Here is a 14,802-nt window from a genome sequence, read left to right as displayed (position 1 = left end):
GAGAGTGGGAAAGGGAAATGCAGGAACTGGAGTTCTTTCACCTCACAGCTACCATCCCCCTCCAGGATACAGTCATACCTCTTGTTACGTTTGCTTCAGGTTAAATCTTTTCAGGTTGCGTCCTGCGGTGACCCAGAAGTAACAGAATGGGTTACTTCCAGGTTTTGCCGCTCACGCATGCGCAGATGCTCAAAATGACGTCACGCACATGCGCAGAAGCGGCGAATCGCGGAGGAGGAGGAGGAGGAGAAGGAGAAGAAGAAGAAGAAGAAGAAGAAGAAGAAGAAGAAGAAGAAGAAGAAGAAGAAGTTTGGATTTGATATCCTGCTTTATCACTACCCGAAGGCATCTCAAAGCAACTAACATTGTCCTTTCCCTTCCTCCCCCAAAACAAACACTCTGAGTTCAGTGAGGCTGAGAGACTTCAGAGAAGTGTGGCTGGCCCAAGGTCACCCAGCAGCTGTATGTGGAGGAGCGGGGAAGCGAACCCAGTTCACCAGATTATGAGTGCTCTTAATCACTACACCACACTGGTTCATCCTTCTTAGGATGGGCTTGGTGGTTTGCTTCTTCTTCTTCCATTATTTTAAACTTATTATTAACATTTTAATTTAGGGAGAAGTGCTCCCCCAAGTGTTTGGGTGCCACACCCTTATTTTTGGGAGGTCCCATTTCACTTGCAGACTGTCAGACTCTTAACCAGCCACTTTTGCTATTAGGAGGAATGATGTAAATTAAACAGCTCTTGTGCATAGGAAACATGATGCACGCTACCCAAAAGGAAGCTGCTCTTGTCATATCAGTTTAGGAATTTCTTTTCATGAAGGGAATATTTCATCATGTAGTTCCCCACGGTCTGAAGTACAGACAGCACAGGGGCAATTTTGGCCTGGGATGCGTGGCTTGTCCTTTATCCTGGGGGCCACCAATTTATCCCAGGCCTTGTGGCCCTGAAACCTCCCTCTTCTTCAGCAAGCTCAGTGGCTGCTAGCACAGCGGAGGAATGGTTCACAGCAACACTATAACCATTTCAAAATGCAATTTTAAAAATAATATTTTAATTTTAAAAAATAAAAAAGACCCCCTCCCCAGTGTAAACACACAAATGATACAAATTTGTTTCTCTCACTCTAATTGATAATTTCAAGTAATATCTGAAGTGTCTCCAGAAAGAGGCTTTAGTGTAACATCTTTCCTTTTTATTTTAATATAATGATTATATATATTGATTATATATAATATTGGCAGGGCGGGTTTTTTTTGGTTTTTTCCACCATTTTGGCAGGGTGGCACTGAGGGTTTGCTGTTGCTAAGCATCATTACAGAAATCATGTTTGACTCTAGGAGAACCATGTTCCTCCTGGTCTTCTAGTCAAATGTATTTATGTAAATGAGCATAAATCGTAACTAACTACAGCAATGATCTGAAAATTCAAAAGAAGTTCACATAGTCCATTGCAGCAGGGCTCATTTTTAATAACATATTAGTGTGGTATTTGTTCCACTTTGGCAGGAAGGATTCGGCAAGAAAGACCCATGTTGTTCTGCAACCATTTGCTAGGGATATGCCTGGTCATCCTCTGTATCCTCTGAGACACGTGATTTTTGCATGTAAATTAGATTCACTCTAAAGGACAGAAATCTACAAAAGGCTGTACAGTGGTGCCCCGCAAGACGAATGCCTCGCAAGACGAAAAACTCGCTAGACGAAAGGGTTTTCCGTTTTTTGAGGCGCTTCGCAAGACGAATTTCCCTATGGGCTTGCTTTGCAAGACGAAAACGTCTTGCGAGTCTTGCAAGTTTTTTCCCTTCCCCCCCTTTTTCTAAGCCGCTAAGCTGCTAATAGCCGCTTAGCCGTTAAGCCGCTAAGCCGCTAATAGCGCTAATCCGCTAAGCCGCTAATAGGGGTGCTTCGCAAGACGAAAAAAACGCAAGACGAAGAGACTTGCGGAATGAATTAATTTCGTCTTGCGAGGCACCACTGTACTTTTAATATTTTAGCTCTTCTTAAAATAAACAGTGCTGAGAAGGCATTTCCTCAGGTGTTTGGCTACAGGAGAACCTACCCGCCTTGGGAGTTCTCTCGAGGCTTTTAGGCTGTGAGTTGACGGTCAGCCGAACTTCGGTGCTGAACTCCTGCTCAGGGGCCAGCAGGTGCTGCCCCTGCTCCTGCAGGAGGTGGTGGAACGTTGCCGCCAGGTCAGCTTCGGCAATCATTGATTCCCTCTGGGAGGGGTCTTCCTTGGCACCGGGAAATCCTGCGAAGCTCTAAGAAGAAACAGTGCCCATCAGTGTCAACAAGGAGGCAGTTTGATCTCTCATTGACAGGTAAGTGTCTGGAGGAGGGGCACTTCCTCAGTGTTGGTTATATATGTGGTGAATTGATACCACACCTGATTGAAATGATCTTTTTTTGCATGCACACACCCCAAATCACGATGGTGAGTGGGAAACTCAGAGAGGGCTTGCAGAGGAGGAGGAGGAGGTTTCCAATGTGCAGCCACAGTCACTCTGGTAGCTGCCAAGAGGAAAAATAGTAATTCCCACTTCATGTCTCAAAGTTAAAGGTAAAGGTAAAGGGACCCCTGACCATTAGGTCGAGTCGTGACCAACTCTGGGGTTGCAGCGCTCATCTCACTTTATTGGCTGAGGGAGCTGGCATACATCTTCTGGGTCATATGGCCAGCATGACTAAGCCTCTTCTGGCGAACCAGAGCAGCGCACGGAAACACCATTTACCTTCCCGCCGGAGTGGTACCTATTTATCTACTTGCACTTTGACGTACTTTCGAACTGCTAGATTGGCAGGAGTAATGGGAGCTCACCCTGTTGTGGGGATTTGAACCACCGACCTTCTGATCGGCAAGTCCTAGGCTCTGTGGTTTAACCCACAGCGTCACCCGCATCCCAGTCTCAAAGTTGGGTGGCTGTTAAATGCATGAACAGTCTACACTGAAGTGTTGTGCTTGAGTTAACATAAGGAGATCCTAAACAGCTTACCAAAAGCATGAATAGGACTGTATGAAGCTTTCTATGTAATACCTGATGTTTTACTGCCGTTGTGTTTCAAAGAATTCCCCATGGGAAAAATTTAAACTCATATATATATGTGTGTGTGTGGTGGAAGTGATAATTTGTGGTGCTCCATCACTGAAGGCTGAGTCACATTTGCAACTCACTGCTTGATGCTACAGTCAGAAAGTGACAACAAACAAAAGCCTCCTGACATCTGAATCTGCTCTCTCACTTTCTAGCTTATTTCCAACTTGTAGCTTTCACTAATACATTTCACAGGGCAGACGAAAATGCTTATATGACAAGCTGGGCTAGCAAAGGTCAAGAAAATGAGAAGAATGAGGGAGGGGAGCAATTCTGAGGTGCCAAGGATGATGCAAGCGAGCAGGAAGGCATGCACGCCACCGTAATACCTGAAGACCTTCATTCCCAGGAGAGAGTTGCTCAGACTGCCGGCGAGATTGAGAAGAATATTCCGAGTCCATTTCAAAATCAAAGGGATGGACAGACAGCAGGCGCTTGGTCTTGCGCATCTTAGAAAGCACAGAGAGTTTAAGAAACCAGAGTCCATTGTAAATACAGTTGATAGTGAAATATTTTCACAGGTCTCTTGGAAAGGTTAGTAACCATCTTGCTACTTTCCACGCAGTGCTCTGCAGGGGATTTTCCTCACAGTTCCCTAGTTCTATGCCAGAGTTCAAGTCCAGCCCTGCTGTTCTCTCCTAATGGGATGCTTTTCAGGTCAATAAGGAACAGGGGCAGCTGAGAGCTATTCCATATAGATTTATATAGAAAACATGCAAACACTCCTTTGAAAACAATTTACTTCCCCCAAAAGGGCAGAAATAAGTTCAAACAAAAACATTCCGATCCAGCATTCTGCACTCTGAATTTGGAATTTATTCAAATGTTGATTTCCTTATACAGTGGTACCTCGGGTTAAGTACTTAATTCGTTCCGGAGGTCCATTCTTAACCTGAAACTGTTCTTAACCTGAAGCACCACTTTAGCTAATGGGGCCTCCCGCTGCTGCTGTACTGCCGCTGCACTATTTCTGTTCTCATCCTGAAGCAAAGTTCTTAACCTGAAGCACTATTTCTGGGTTAGCAGAGTCTGTAACCTGAAGTGTATGTAACCTGAAGCGTATGTAACCCGAGGTACCACTGTACATATACTGAAATGCCAAAGCTGAAGTTAAAGATCTGAATCTGAGGATTTAAGATTTCAGTGAGAATTTTTTCCTAACCTAAATAACAATTCTTCCTAAAATAAATCATTTATATGGGTGAGGCTATCCTACTGGGCTGATGCCTAGGTCCATGACTCAAGATCATTCAACTTTTATTGGCTAACACTCGGTCATTCGTTCAACAGCTTTTGCACACTCCATACAAATGGTTATAGAAGGCAAAATGGTGGGTTTCCTTTTTTTACATTTTCAGTGGATGCAGAGGTATAATTTAGATTCTTCCTAGAGCCTGTGAGCACAGAAATGAGACAACATCACCCAGAAGCCAGCTTGAGGCACGAGGGCTCCAATAAATGACTCCACAGGAAATGAGATTTATATCAGAAATCAAAAGCAGAAAGATTGCCTTTTCCCAGAGAAGAAGGAGTAATATCTTCATTCAAGAAGGCCCAGCGTGATATATAAATGAGCTCCCAGTGCTAACATGGAAGAAAGTCCATTCCCAGGTGCCCTTACCCTTGCATAGCACTCTGCTTCTCCACCATCGATAGCATCTTCTGCCTCTCCCTCCTCACTGTCCTCATTCCCACTGTAGAAGCGGCAGTCACCTGGACAGCAAAGAGATGGGCCCTCAGGTCGGTCAAATCAGGCAAGTGAGGTGCACTCAGGAAGTGGCTGTAGCTTAGCAGGAGAATGCATGCTTTACATTCAGAATGTGTCAGCCATCTCCACTAGAAAGGGTATTAGCAGGAAAGACACAGGAATATAGGAAATTGCCTTATACAGAGTCAGACCATTGGTCCAGCCATGGCAGCAGCTCAACATTTGAGAAGGCCTCTCTGCCAGTCCAGGAGCTGCTTGGCCCTGAACCTGGGATTGTCTGCATGCAAAGCAGATGCGCTTACAGCTAAGCTATGGCTCTCCTCCAAAGATGAGGAAAAGCTTCTGAGATTTTGGAAAAGGGTTGCATATTGAAGGAGGCACCAGTGGTCTGACTCAGCCTAAGACCACCTTATCCTCATTTCTGATCATTGCTATTATAGATTTTTGGAATGCACAGCATTTGTTTCAATCCTAGGCATTTCACTCAGAAGTAAGTTCAATGGAGCTCACTTCCAAGTATCATATTTTTCGCTCCATAAGACACACTTTTTTCTTCCTAAAAAGTAAGGGGAAATGTCTGTGCGTCTTATGGAGCGAATGCATGGTCCCTGGAGCCAAATTGCCCAGAGGCAAAAAGCAGATCATGCACTTTTCTTTTCTTTTTTTTTGAAAGAGGGAAGTGGGTGTTGAAACAAAGCTGCTGATCGTTTGCCGATCGGGGAGAGAGATAAGGGATGCCAGAGATAAAGGAGGCTGCCTGGGAGGGGGGAGCAAACTTGCAAAGGGGGAAAACAGGAAGAGAAAGGCAATAAGGAGAGAAATTAGAAGAAAAAGAGGAGCAAAAAACTGCTCCAGCTAAGGAAAAGACACTAAAGCAAACAAGAGGGAAGGGAGTGCTGAAAGGAAACAGCTGATCGGTGGGATCGGAGGAGAGATATGGGATGCTGGTGGAGGCAGCCTGGGAGGGGGGAGGTAAAAGCCCATGGATCCTCAGGATTTTTACATTGGGTCACCCCAAATTCACCCCTAGATCACATAGCATGTCCATGGCTACAGTCTGCACCAAAAAAATCACGCACCCACTGTTGCGTGGGGCCGCAATGGTGCAAAAACGTGGTTGCAAAGCACAGATCCACATGGATCCTCAGGATTTTTGCATTGGGTCACCCCAAATTCACCATCAGATTACATGTCTGTGGCCACAGCATGAACTACAAAAATCATACATCCACTGTTTTGTTCAGAATATTTTTTTCTTGTTTTCCTCCTCTAAAAACTAGGTGCATCTTATGGAGCGAAAAATACGGTAAGTGGCTCAGATTGTGGCCTGAATGTTTGCTGTTCCCATGTTATGGGGATGCCAAAGCCAGTTTAGTCCCCTTCCTCTGTCCTTGACAGACCATAGCTCCGTGGCAGAATATCTGTTTTGCCTGCAGTAGGTTCCAGGTTCAATCCTGACATCTCTTGGTGGGGCAGGGTGTATAGGTTTGCTTGTTTGTTTGTTTGTTTTAAGCCACTTACTGTTGATGTCTGGCAAGCTATAAACTCTGTCATGAAGACCTAGAATAAGAAGAAAATGCAACATAAATACTTTTAAAACATATTTTGCAGTAAGTCTGATGTAGGGCTGAATAATTATCCCTTTGAGCATGTAAAGACAATTAAAAATAGCATCTATTATCAGCCTGGAGCCCCAGCTTAGACTGAAAACCAACAAGCTTGTGGTCACATGCAAGTTAGTTCCTGAGAAAATGCTGTATTGGCTTTGAGAGGAGCTACCATTTGTAGGGATAATTCAGGTTTAGGTCGGCAATTCCTGTTAGGAAACAGTTACTTGTGCCTGATTTCCACTTAAATCAACATCCACTGACACATGTAATATGTATACAGGATAGATATATTTATATCTCTGTAGGCTTTTCCTATAACCTGGTCTACTAGCAAACACTTACAAAGATGTGGTGGAATAATAACTGGGGTCACCACAGTGCCAAAATGTGGAACAAGAGAAAGGCATCTCTCCATCCTGCAACAGCATGGGGCTCCCCTGGTCCTGGGTTGATGCTATGGCACCAGGACATCAGCATCAGGCTACAAATGCAGCCCATGCCAAAATAGCATGGAGAACTGAGGGTGGTTATTTCAGCCCTGCATGAAGCCATTTGTATGAGTACAATATAATGCACCTGATATGTTATAACCAACTTTTGCAACAGACCCATAACCAAGGGGCAACAGAGCAGCGTGGATTTCCCTGGTTTGCTTTGCAGAGGATTCTGCTGTCACTCTGTCAGCATGCCAGAATCAGAGGGTGCTCTGTTAACCATATTGATCTCTGCTTATTAATGATCCCAAACCCCAGATATCATCAGTCAAATGAAGGAGGATCTAATGTAAATGACCCCATCCTTGGCATGATTTTGGTATGATTTTGTATAAAACTAATGTGCTGTCATTTTAAAAGTGAACAGGGATACAAATTTTCCCAAAGATCCCATGCTGAAAACAAGGAAGACCCATAGAAACACCTTCTTCCTTAATGAGCCAGAGGTTTCCAAATGTCACTTCTCATGGAGTGTGTTGTAAATGGCAGCTTGCTTTCACATGACAAACCTGCAAGACTGCCCAAGACTGCCATCTATTGGCCAGGTACAATTCAGCAGGTATGAGCAATAGAAACAAAATGCATTATGCACACACATGCACACACTTTCAGGCCTGATAATGTGCATGTATTCCAAAGTTAAGTCCCACTGGGTTAAGATGTGCTCCAAAGTTAAGAGTGCCTTGGATTTCAGTTTCAGACATTAAACTTTTACAGATCTAATGAGGGTGGGGGAATTAACAAGCATGAGAGAAAGAATCTGAGATTCTCCTAAACATATCATTATTGTTAAGTTTGTAGGTTTCCAGAATTATTATTTTTTATATTACTTTCAATAATGCTGTTCATTATATATTCCACATTTTATTCTAATTTGCTTTAGAGTTCTTGGATAAGCAAGGAGTCTACCTAAGTACATAGACAATATAGGTTCCAGTGATGCGTTTGGTAACACAAACTGTGAGGTCTTCATTACACAGTGGCTCCCAATGGGCTAGCCTACTGCATCAGTATTTGACAGATAGAAAAGGAAGATAGCGAGACAAATAGACAAAACAAGGTTTCATAGCCGGAAGCAAATGTTTCAGCCAACAGAAAGCTTTGGCCATATTAGAGAATGCTTCACTGGAATGAACCCTGGAGGTCAATGTGTCCCAGGAAAGCCAGCAGCAAGTCATTATGTTCCAGCTGCCGAGCAGATCTATTGGACTGGGTTCAAAGAATTCTAAGCAGAAGGAAAATAACCATTAGCAGTCTTCCACAAGGCAGCCACACAGTGCTAAAAAGTTAGGGCCTATAGCGATTCTTATAGCGATTCTGCTTAAGCAAGAGGCTGCACAAATTTCTACATGAGCAGAATAACGTATCGGGATCAGGTTTCACTTTTCTTGCACAAGACTTAAGGATGAAATGTCCAGCCTTAAAGATGCAACACTGGCTCACTGGCTATTTCTTAAGAAGGCAGGCCTGGAGGACAGTCAGGCAAAGAAAGCTTGTCCACACTTCTGCTTGTCCCACCGCTAAATCAGAACCAAAGTCAATTGTTGTTGTTTTTTTGCAGATTGATGTTCTGATTCAACAGTGAGCTTTTCCTGGGGAAAGTGGTGGGACAAACCAAAAACCACTCAGACCTGTGCCTAGAAAGGAAGGGAGAAGCAAAAGTGTGGATGAGCCCAGAGAGGCCTGTTTAGTCTGCATTTCTTCCATTGTCTCCTGAGACAGACGGATGCCAACAATAAGTGTGTTCTGAAGTATCTCCCTCACAGCTGAGGGCCAAATGAGGCAAGGTGTCATCAGACCTCTCGTTTCTTTAAATTTGGGCAAATTGCAGTTTCATCCAGGGTTGGGGCAATCTGAACCTGCATCACAGCAATGCAAATTAGTGGGTCTCAACCCTTTGTCTGGTTCATTTCCCCAAATAATTCAGTCCGTGAATTGCCATTTGCTCTGTGAGGAAAAACATGCATGTAATGGTTGCTGCGCCAATTACGTTTTCCCCAGAATGGTGAACATCAGCTTCATGGTAGGGCATTTTATACTACACTCGCTGGTAGGTGATGGTACACATTCATTTCTTTGGTACGATTGTTCCCATCGATCATGACTTTTAGAAGCACACAAAAACATGCAAAGACTTCACTTGAAAACTGCAGAGAGATGAGTGTGTACACAACCTGACAACAATTGCTTGAAATAGTAGTAGAAGTAGAAGTGGTTGTTGTTACTACCATTATTTTGTTCGTCTCCAGCCTTGTTTCTATAATGTCTTATTTGGACATTTTGTTTTACTTGGCCTGCAAAATTAAAACAGATCTGGGCAATCACCAATTTTTGTGTTTTCACAGATGGCAGCTCGGCCAGTCTTATGCATTTTGTTCCCTGTGGGGAACCTGATACCTGCATAGCTCCTAAAGAGCCTCCTTTGACTTTCTTCAACAGAGACCACCTTCAGATGCTCCAGGAAGATTTGCCATTGATCTCTCAATAGTTAATGTTAACGACACCCCTAAACACTAGATTGGTTGCTACCAGGAACTGTAACAAATGGTTCTGCCTTCAAAAATTGTTGCTGGATAAATTTTAAATCAACTGCAGTTAACTTCCAAGTGAGTGCTCCTAATTTTAGCATTAAGTGAAAGGGCAAACAGCTCATTGCAATTCACTTTTTCCAAACCGCTCACCAATGGTGATTAATTTCTAAAAGCAAAGGTGCTGGGATTCAAGCCAGCTGAGAAACCACACTCTCTAACTTTGGAGCCATGTCACTCACTCCAAATGTGTGGGAACAGACTGTGGCTACTCAGATGTAATTATTGTGATTTGTGGTAACAGTTAATTTGGTACCCAGTCTAAACCACAGAGCCTCTTGGGCTTGCCGATCAGAAGGTCGGTGGTTCGAATCCCCGCGATGGGGTGAGCGCCCGTTGCTTGGTCCCTGCTCCTGCCAATCTAGCAGTTCGAAAGCACGTCAAAGTGCAAGTAGATAAATAGGTACCGCTCCGGCGTGAAGGTAAACGGTGTTTCTGTGCACTGCTCTGGTTCACTAGAAGCGGCTTAGTCATGCTGGCCACATGACCCAGAAGCTGTACACTGGCTCCTTCGGCCAATAAAGCGAGATGAGCGCCACAACCCCAGAGTCATCCATGACTGGACTTAACGGTCAGGGGTCCCTTTACCTTTACTATTCTGTGGAACCTTCAGAGTGCTGTATAGAAAGATACTGAGAGGACCCCCCCCCCCAGACCCCTGCCCATACCAAGCAAGGTAGGATTCATTTTCTGTCCATGTGTCATCCTTCCGTAGAGCGACCGCATCACCTTAGCACTTCCAAACCGCTTAAAACGAGATTTCACATGCTCATAATACCATTCCACAGATCCAGTCTTCACAATCCTGTCCAGTAGAAGAAGACAAAAAAAGGATTATGTACACAGGTATGATCCCAAACCTTCAATCAATTAAAACACACCTGTTGACTTTAGTGCCGTTTTGACTGCACCACACAAACACAAAACACACAAAAAGGTAACATTTCCATTGCCATGGAGCCAGATTAGCCCTGGCCTCTCCATCCCCATATTGACTGCTCCCTGGCAGGAGCAGCTGTTCATCTCCAGGGGCTCCTCTTCAGTTGTCTGTGCTCAATGAGTGGCTGTTGGGGAAGATGGCTGGCCCAGTCATGGATGCAGCCCAGCTCCTTATTCTAGGCACAGGTAGTGCCCTGCATAGGTAACACAAGCCTGGGGATAAAACATTCTGAGGGAAGCAGGGAATTCAGCAACCAAGTTTGTGGAATGAGAGATAGAAAAGATTGGTGCTTGGCAACAACACATTCTTCTACTGCACTAGTTGGCTGCAAGTGCTCCACCTCCTTCCATGAACTTTTTCACTTGGGCAGCCTACTATAGGAGCTCATGCTATAAGGTGATGTGAGGGACTGGGTGGGATCAGCAGGTGTCCTTCTGTGCTTCCCCTCACACCACTGTAATGGGGGAAAATACCCAAATATAAAGGCCTGTTATGAAAAAGACTCTCCTCCCTGGAAGAGAGGGGAGTGGTTGTGGGCGGGAGCCCGAGCTCCGCCCCTAGTAGGGGGCAGTAGCCCCCTGCCTCCCCCACTCACCTGGCTGGCGCCCACGCCCATTGGCAGGCACCCAACCAGGTGCCTCCGAGGGGGCGTGTTCAGCAGCCTATGTGCTGCGGCGCCAGCCCCTCCTCGGCCTCATTCTCCTCTCCGTCGTCTCGTCGCGAGTCACCCACCCTCCACTCCCTTCAAGCTCAGGGTCTTAGTTCCTTGGCCTTGCTATGGACCTTAGGTTGGTCGCCCTGGTTGTCCAGGGGGCCTGGTAGGAATTTTTCCATTTGGCATTAGGCTTTTTGGTTTTTTCGCCTACCTCGTAGCGATCGTCACAACTTTCGTGGTATTGGTGGGTAGGTTAGGCATTGGAATAATGTGTTGTGGTGTCGAAGAGCTAGGTGTGGCCATCGCCTATGCCTTCAATTTTTGGGTATTCCGTTAAAGGAATCCAGCAGTCGTGTACTCTGTCCGATGCCTGCTTGGCGGGAGGCCATGGCACGACCCTCGGTGACATCAGGGGAGACCCTATAGTTGGATTAGCATCAACAGGCTCCACCTACTGGTGAATAAACCCCCTTGTTTTAGACATCCAATGCCTAAGCCAATACCTTATCACTGCTGTAATCAATAAAGTTGTGGCCTTTTCTTGCCCATTAACCTTATATCACGTGTCCTTGTGTATTCATTCCACATTGTGGGGGTCGGGTCCTCGAACCACAACTAAAGAAAGCACCCTCAAGTCACATTGCTGGCAGATGAGTGCCTGAAGCTTGAGGGAATTGATGCTGGGGATTGAGCAAAGCAGAAGTGAAATGAATTGCTAAGAGAGCATCTTACGTGCCGGACTTTAACCTTGGAGCAATCCCTGTCTCTAGGCCTAACTTATCCCGCAGGGCTAGGGGAAGAAGAGAGGTGTGTGCAGCTACCCTGAGCTGTCTAGGTAAAGGATGAGATAAAAATGAAACAATGACCGTTTCACCCATTTTTGAAAACAGAAAAGTCAAATGGCAACGCAGCACCTCCCTATTGCAACCGCTCACCTGCCCAACCCTCCAACACCAGTTCAATCCTGTTCTGATATACTGGAGTATTAAGTGGAACTTGCAGAAGGTTCACGCAAAGGAATAAAAAATGAAAATAAAATCATTTCGGGTGTTTTTTGTAGGGCTAGGTGGATAAACACTGAAACCTGTGAGAAATTCTAGTACCAGACAGAACCCAATCTCACATCCACTTTGGCCCACTACTATACAAACAGCAGCAACAACAAGAATCTGTCCTACTTACCTGGATAAACGGCAAGGATCACACACCCAACCTTCCTCCTTTTTATTGTAGCTGCTACAATTTTTACAGGTGTGTAAGTGGCAGTCTAAGCATTTGCGTTTGTTGTTCACCAGGAACTTGAAGGGCTGCAGGCAGTGAATGCAATGAGTTTCATTGAGGTGGGATTGACCGGACAGCAGTTCACGCTTTGTGCTTTCTTTTTCAATCTTGCCTTTCAGTTCCCTTTGAAAAAAATGATAATAGGAGTATTTAGAACCTGAATACAGGAAGTAAACTTTGAACAAAAAACAAAGGCTTCAAGATCTAGCCAGAAGGCACAGAAGAGAAGTTGGATCATTCTGCCCTAAAAGTTGGTTCAGAACTCAACAGGAGTTCAACAAATGTTCAGGCTCCAACAAACGTTTGTATTCAATTAATACTTAGCACATTTCAGGGGTTCAGAACATTTCACATACTGTTTGAGTAATTCTTAACAACCAAACCCTCAGCAAGCCGATGGGTAAAGGACTAGTGAATTTGGGTCAGCGGTGGGATCTGAACTGGAACTCTCCTGGCTCTTACCTTCTACAATCCTCCAATTCTCACCAGTAACAAACATGCACCTATCAAGGCTGGGACAACGTAGTATTTCCCTCTGGCCACTGAATGTATCTCTCTCACTGCTTCAGGGTAAGTGGTGAGCCGATGGCTTGGACTTTGAGAGAGCAGTACAGGGAGAGTTCTGAATCTGGGTGGTCAAACTCATGGAGAAAGCCCCCCCAATCTGCCTCTGCCTGATTCATATATTTGGCTCCAGTGGTGATTGTTTAGGAACAGAGAGTCCAGATTAGTGGCAAACCATTATGGAACTCTTGTCAAAACCCACACCCATCGTTCAGCTTCATGACTCAGAAAAACATTATGGGTTTCCATTAAATAAATATTGTGCAACATCATCACTGTCTACAGTATATTCTCAAAGTACTCAAAGTACAAGCAGGCATATGTCCTCTGAAGAAGGCTTGGGAATCTGTCCTACATGACTGCTTTGGCTGCAATAATAGCAATAATAATTGTATGATTCAGAGTACAGTACTCAAAGTACGTCTCATATATTTCCTTGCTGTAATTGTAGCCCTGCAAAGGTGACCAGTATTATTATCCTGATATTACAGATGGATCCAACCAAACTCCCTACAATCCGCCTTTGACATGACACCCTTTCTGCCCCACCCCCATCCCCAGAGCTCTTGGGGGACATCTTCACCATCCCTTGGAGAAGGAATCCAAGGGCAGACCTCTCATTCCAATGGCTCTTGGGACATCCTCCAAGGGACCGTTAAGATGGTACCTTAAATCTGCTCACAAAATAATCTATAAAGAAGTTGCCTTGCAGTTTTGACACCCTTTCACTTTCCATAATTCTTTAGAAACCAAAGCTGTTAGTGTTAGGATATTTCCGTTCCACCTTAAGAAGGGAGCAGGTTGTTGTGTCACAGCCTGCGTATTTCCTGTTCACAGGATGTTTCTGTTTTTGTATATAGCTTTTGCTCTCTCTGTGTGTCTGGACATCGAAGCAGGCAGTCATGTTTTTTTCTTTGTTCTGACCAACGCTGAATAAAGTTGTAAATAATGCTCTCCTGGGTGCATCTTTCGCTGTGGAAACTCTGCTGAAAGGGCGTGCCCTAGTCTTGGAATGTGGCATGCTATTTCTGAGGCTTGTGTCGCTAATTGACTGATACTGCGTTTCTATCAGAGATCGATGGATCGTCCGGAGACGGTGTGGAGGCTTGATGGCCTTTGTCTCCCTGGCAGTATCCCAACAGTTAGTGACAATCCTATAGATGTCTGGTACTTCAGTGGATTTTTTTTTCTTTCTTAGCTGAAAACAGAAATGCTCCAATCTGTCAGAAAGTGGCTGCATTGGGGCGTCATGATAAACCAGGTACAATCACAGGGGTGGGGGACCTTGCTCCACCCAAGGGCCACATTCTCTTGTGGATGACCTTCTGGGGGCCACATGCCAGTCAAAAGTGGGCGTGACTGGAGCCAAAAAGTGGCTGAGCAATGGATGCGCTCTTACCTTCACATGGCATGATTCATTCTAACCATGCAAAAGTCGGGCTTTACAGACACATGAGCACCAGGGCAAACAAGAGGAATGGTCACCTTAAAGATAAGCAAAAGCACTTGAGTGGGAGGAGCAGGCTCTAGGGGTGTGTGGGGGGGGAGTCCCAAGGGCTGGGCAGAGAGTCCTGGAGGGAGGCTGGATTCACCTACAGGGCCTGAGTTCCCCCAATTCTGAGAAGGAGCTGGTTCGAGCTTCTGGTTGGCACACCTTCTTGCTCCCTTCCACTCTGCTAGTGCAGCAATGTTTGGAAGCTTTCACTTTCACTTTTCATTATGGCAGGGATGGGAAACTGGATCTTACCTGACACCACATATGACACCAGGTGTAGGTTGTGGGCATAGTTTGGGGTTTGGAGAAGACAGCCTTGCAAGCCAAACTGGGACCTATGCTGATCTATGGCTTGCTATGTCAGCCTA

General features: G+C 45.1%; 1 protein-coding gene across 4 annotated transcripts in view; it reads right to left on the bottom strand.

Moving 5' to 3' along the window:
* Positions 1–14,802, bottom strand: part of MLPH (melanophilin) — a 74,325-nt gene that overhangs the window by 37,627 nt on the left and 21,896 nt on the right. For all 4 annotated transcript variants that reach the window (XM_079978500.1, XM_079978497.1, XM_079978499.1 and 1 more), the window contains exons 3-8: positions 12,277–12,498; positions 10,168–10,304; positions 6,329–6,367; positions 4,721–4,812; positions 3,429–3,548; positions 2,067–2,268 (exon numbers count right to left, since the gene is read on the bottom strand). In XM_079978500.1, coding sequence (XP_079834626.1) covers positions 2,067–2,268; positions 3,429–3,548; positions 4,721–4,812; positions 6,329–6,367; positions 10,168–10,304; positions 12,277–12,498 — 812 coding nt within the window. The remainder of the gene's footprint in view (positions 1–2,066; positions 2,269–3,428; positions 3,549–4,720; positions 4,813–6,328; positions 6,368–10,167; positions 10,305–12,276; positions 12,499–14,802) is intronic.

This window comes from Podarcis cretensis (genome assembly GCF_951804945.1).
Source record: "Podarcis cretensis genome assembly, chromosome: 1".
Classification (NCBI taxonomy): domain Eukaryota; kingdom Metazoa; phylum Chordata; class Lepidosauria; order Squamata; family Lacertidae; genus Podarcis; species Podarcis cretensis.
Note: the sequence above shows the minus strand (reverse complement) of the source record. Positions and strands in the feature narration are given on the sequence as shown.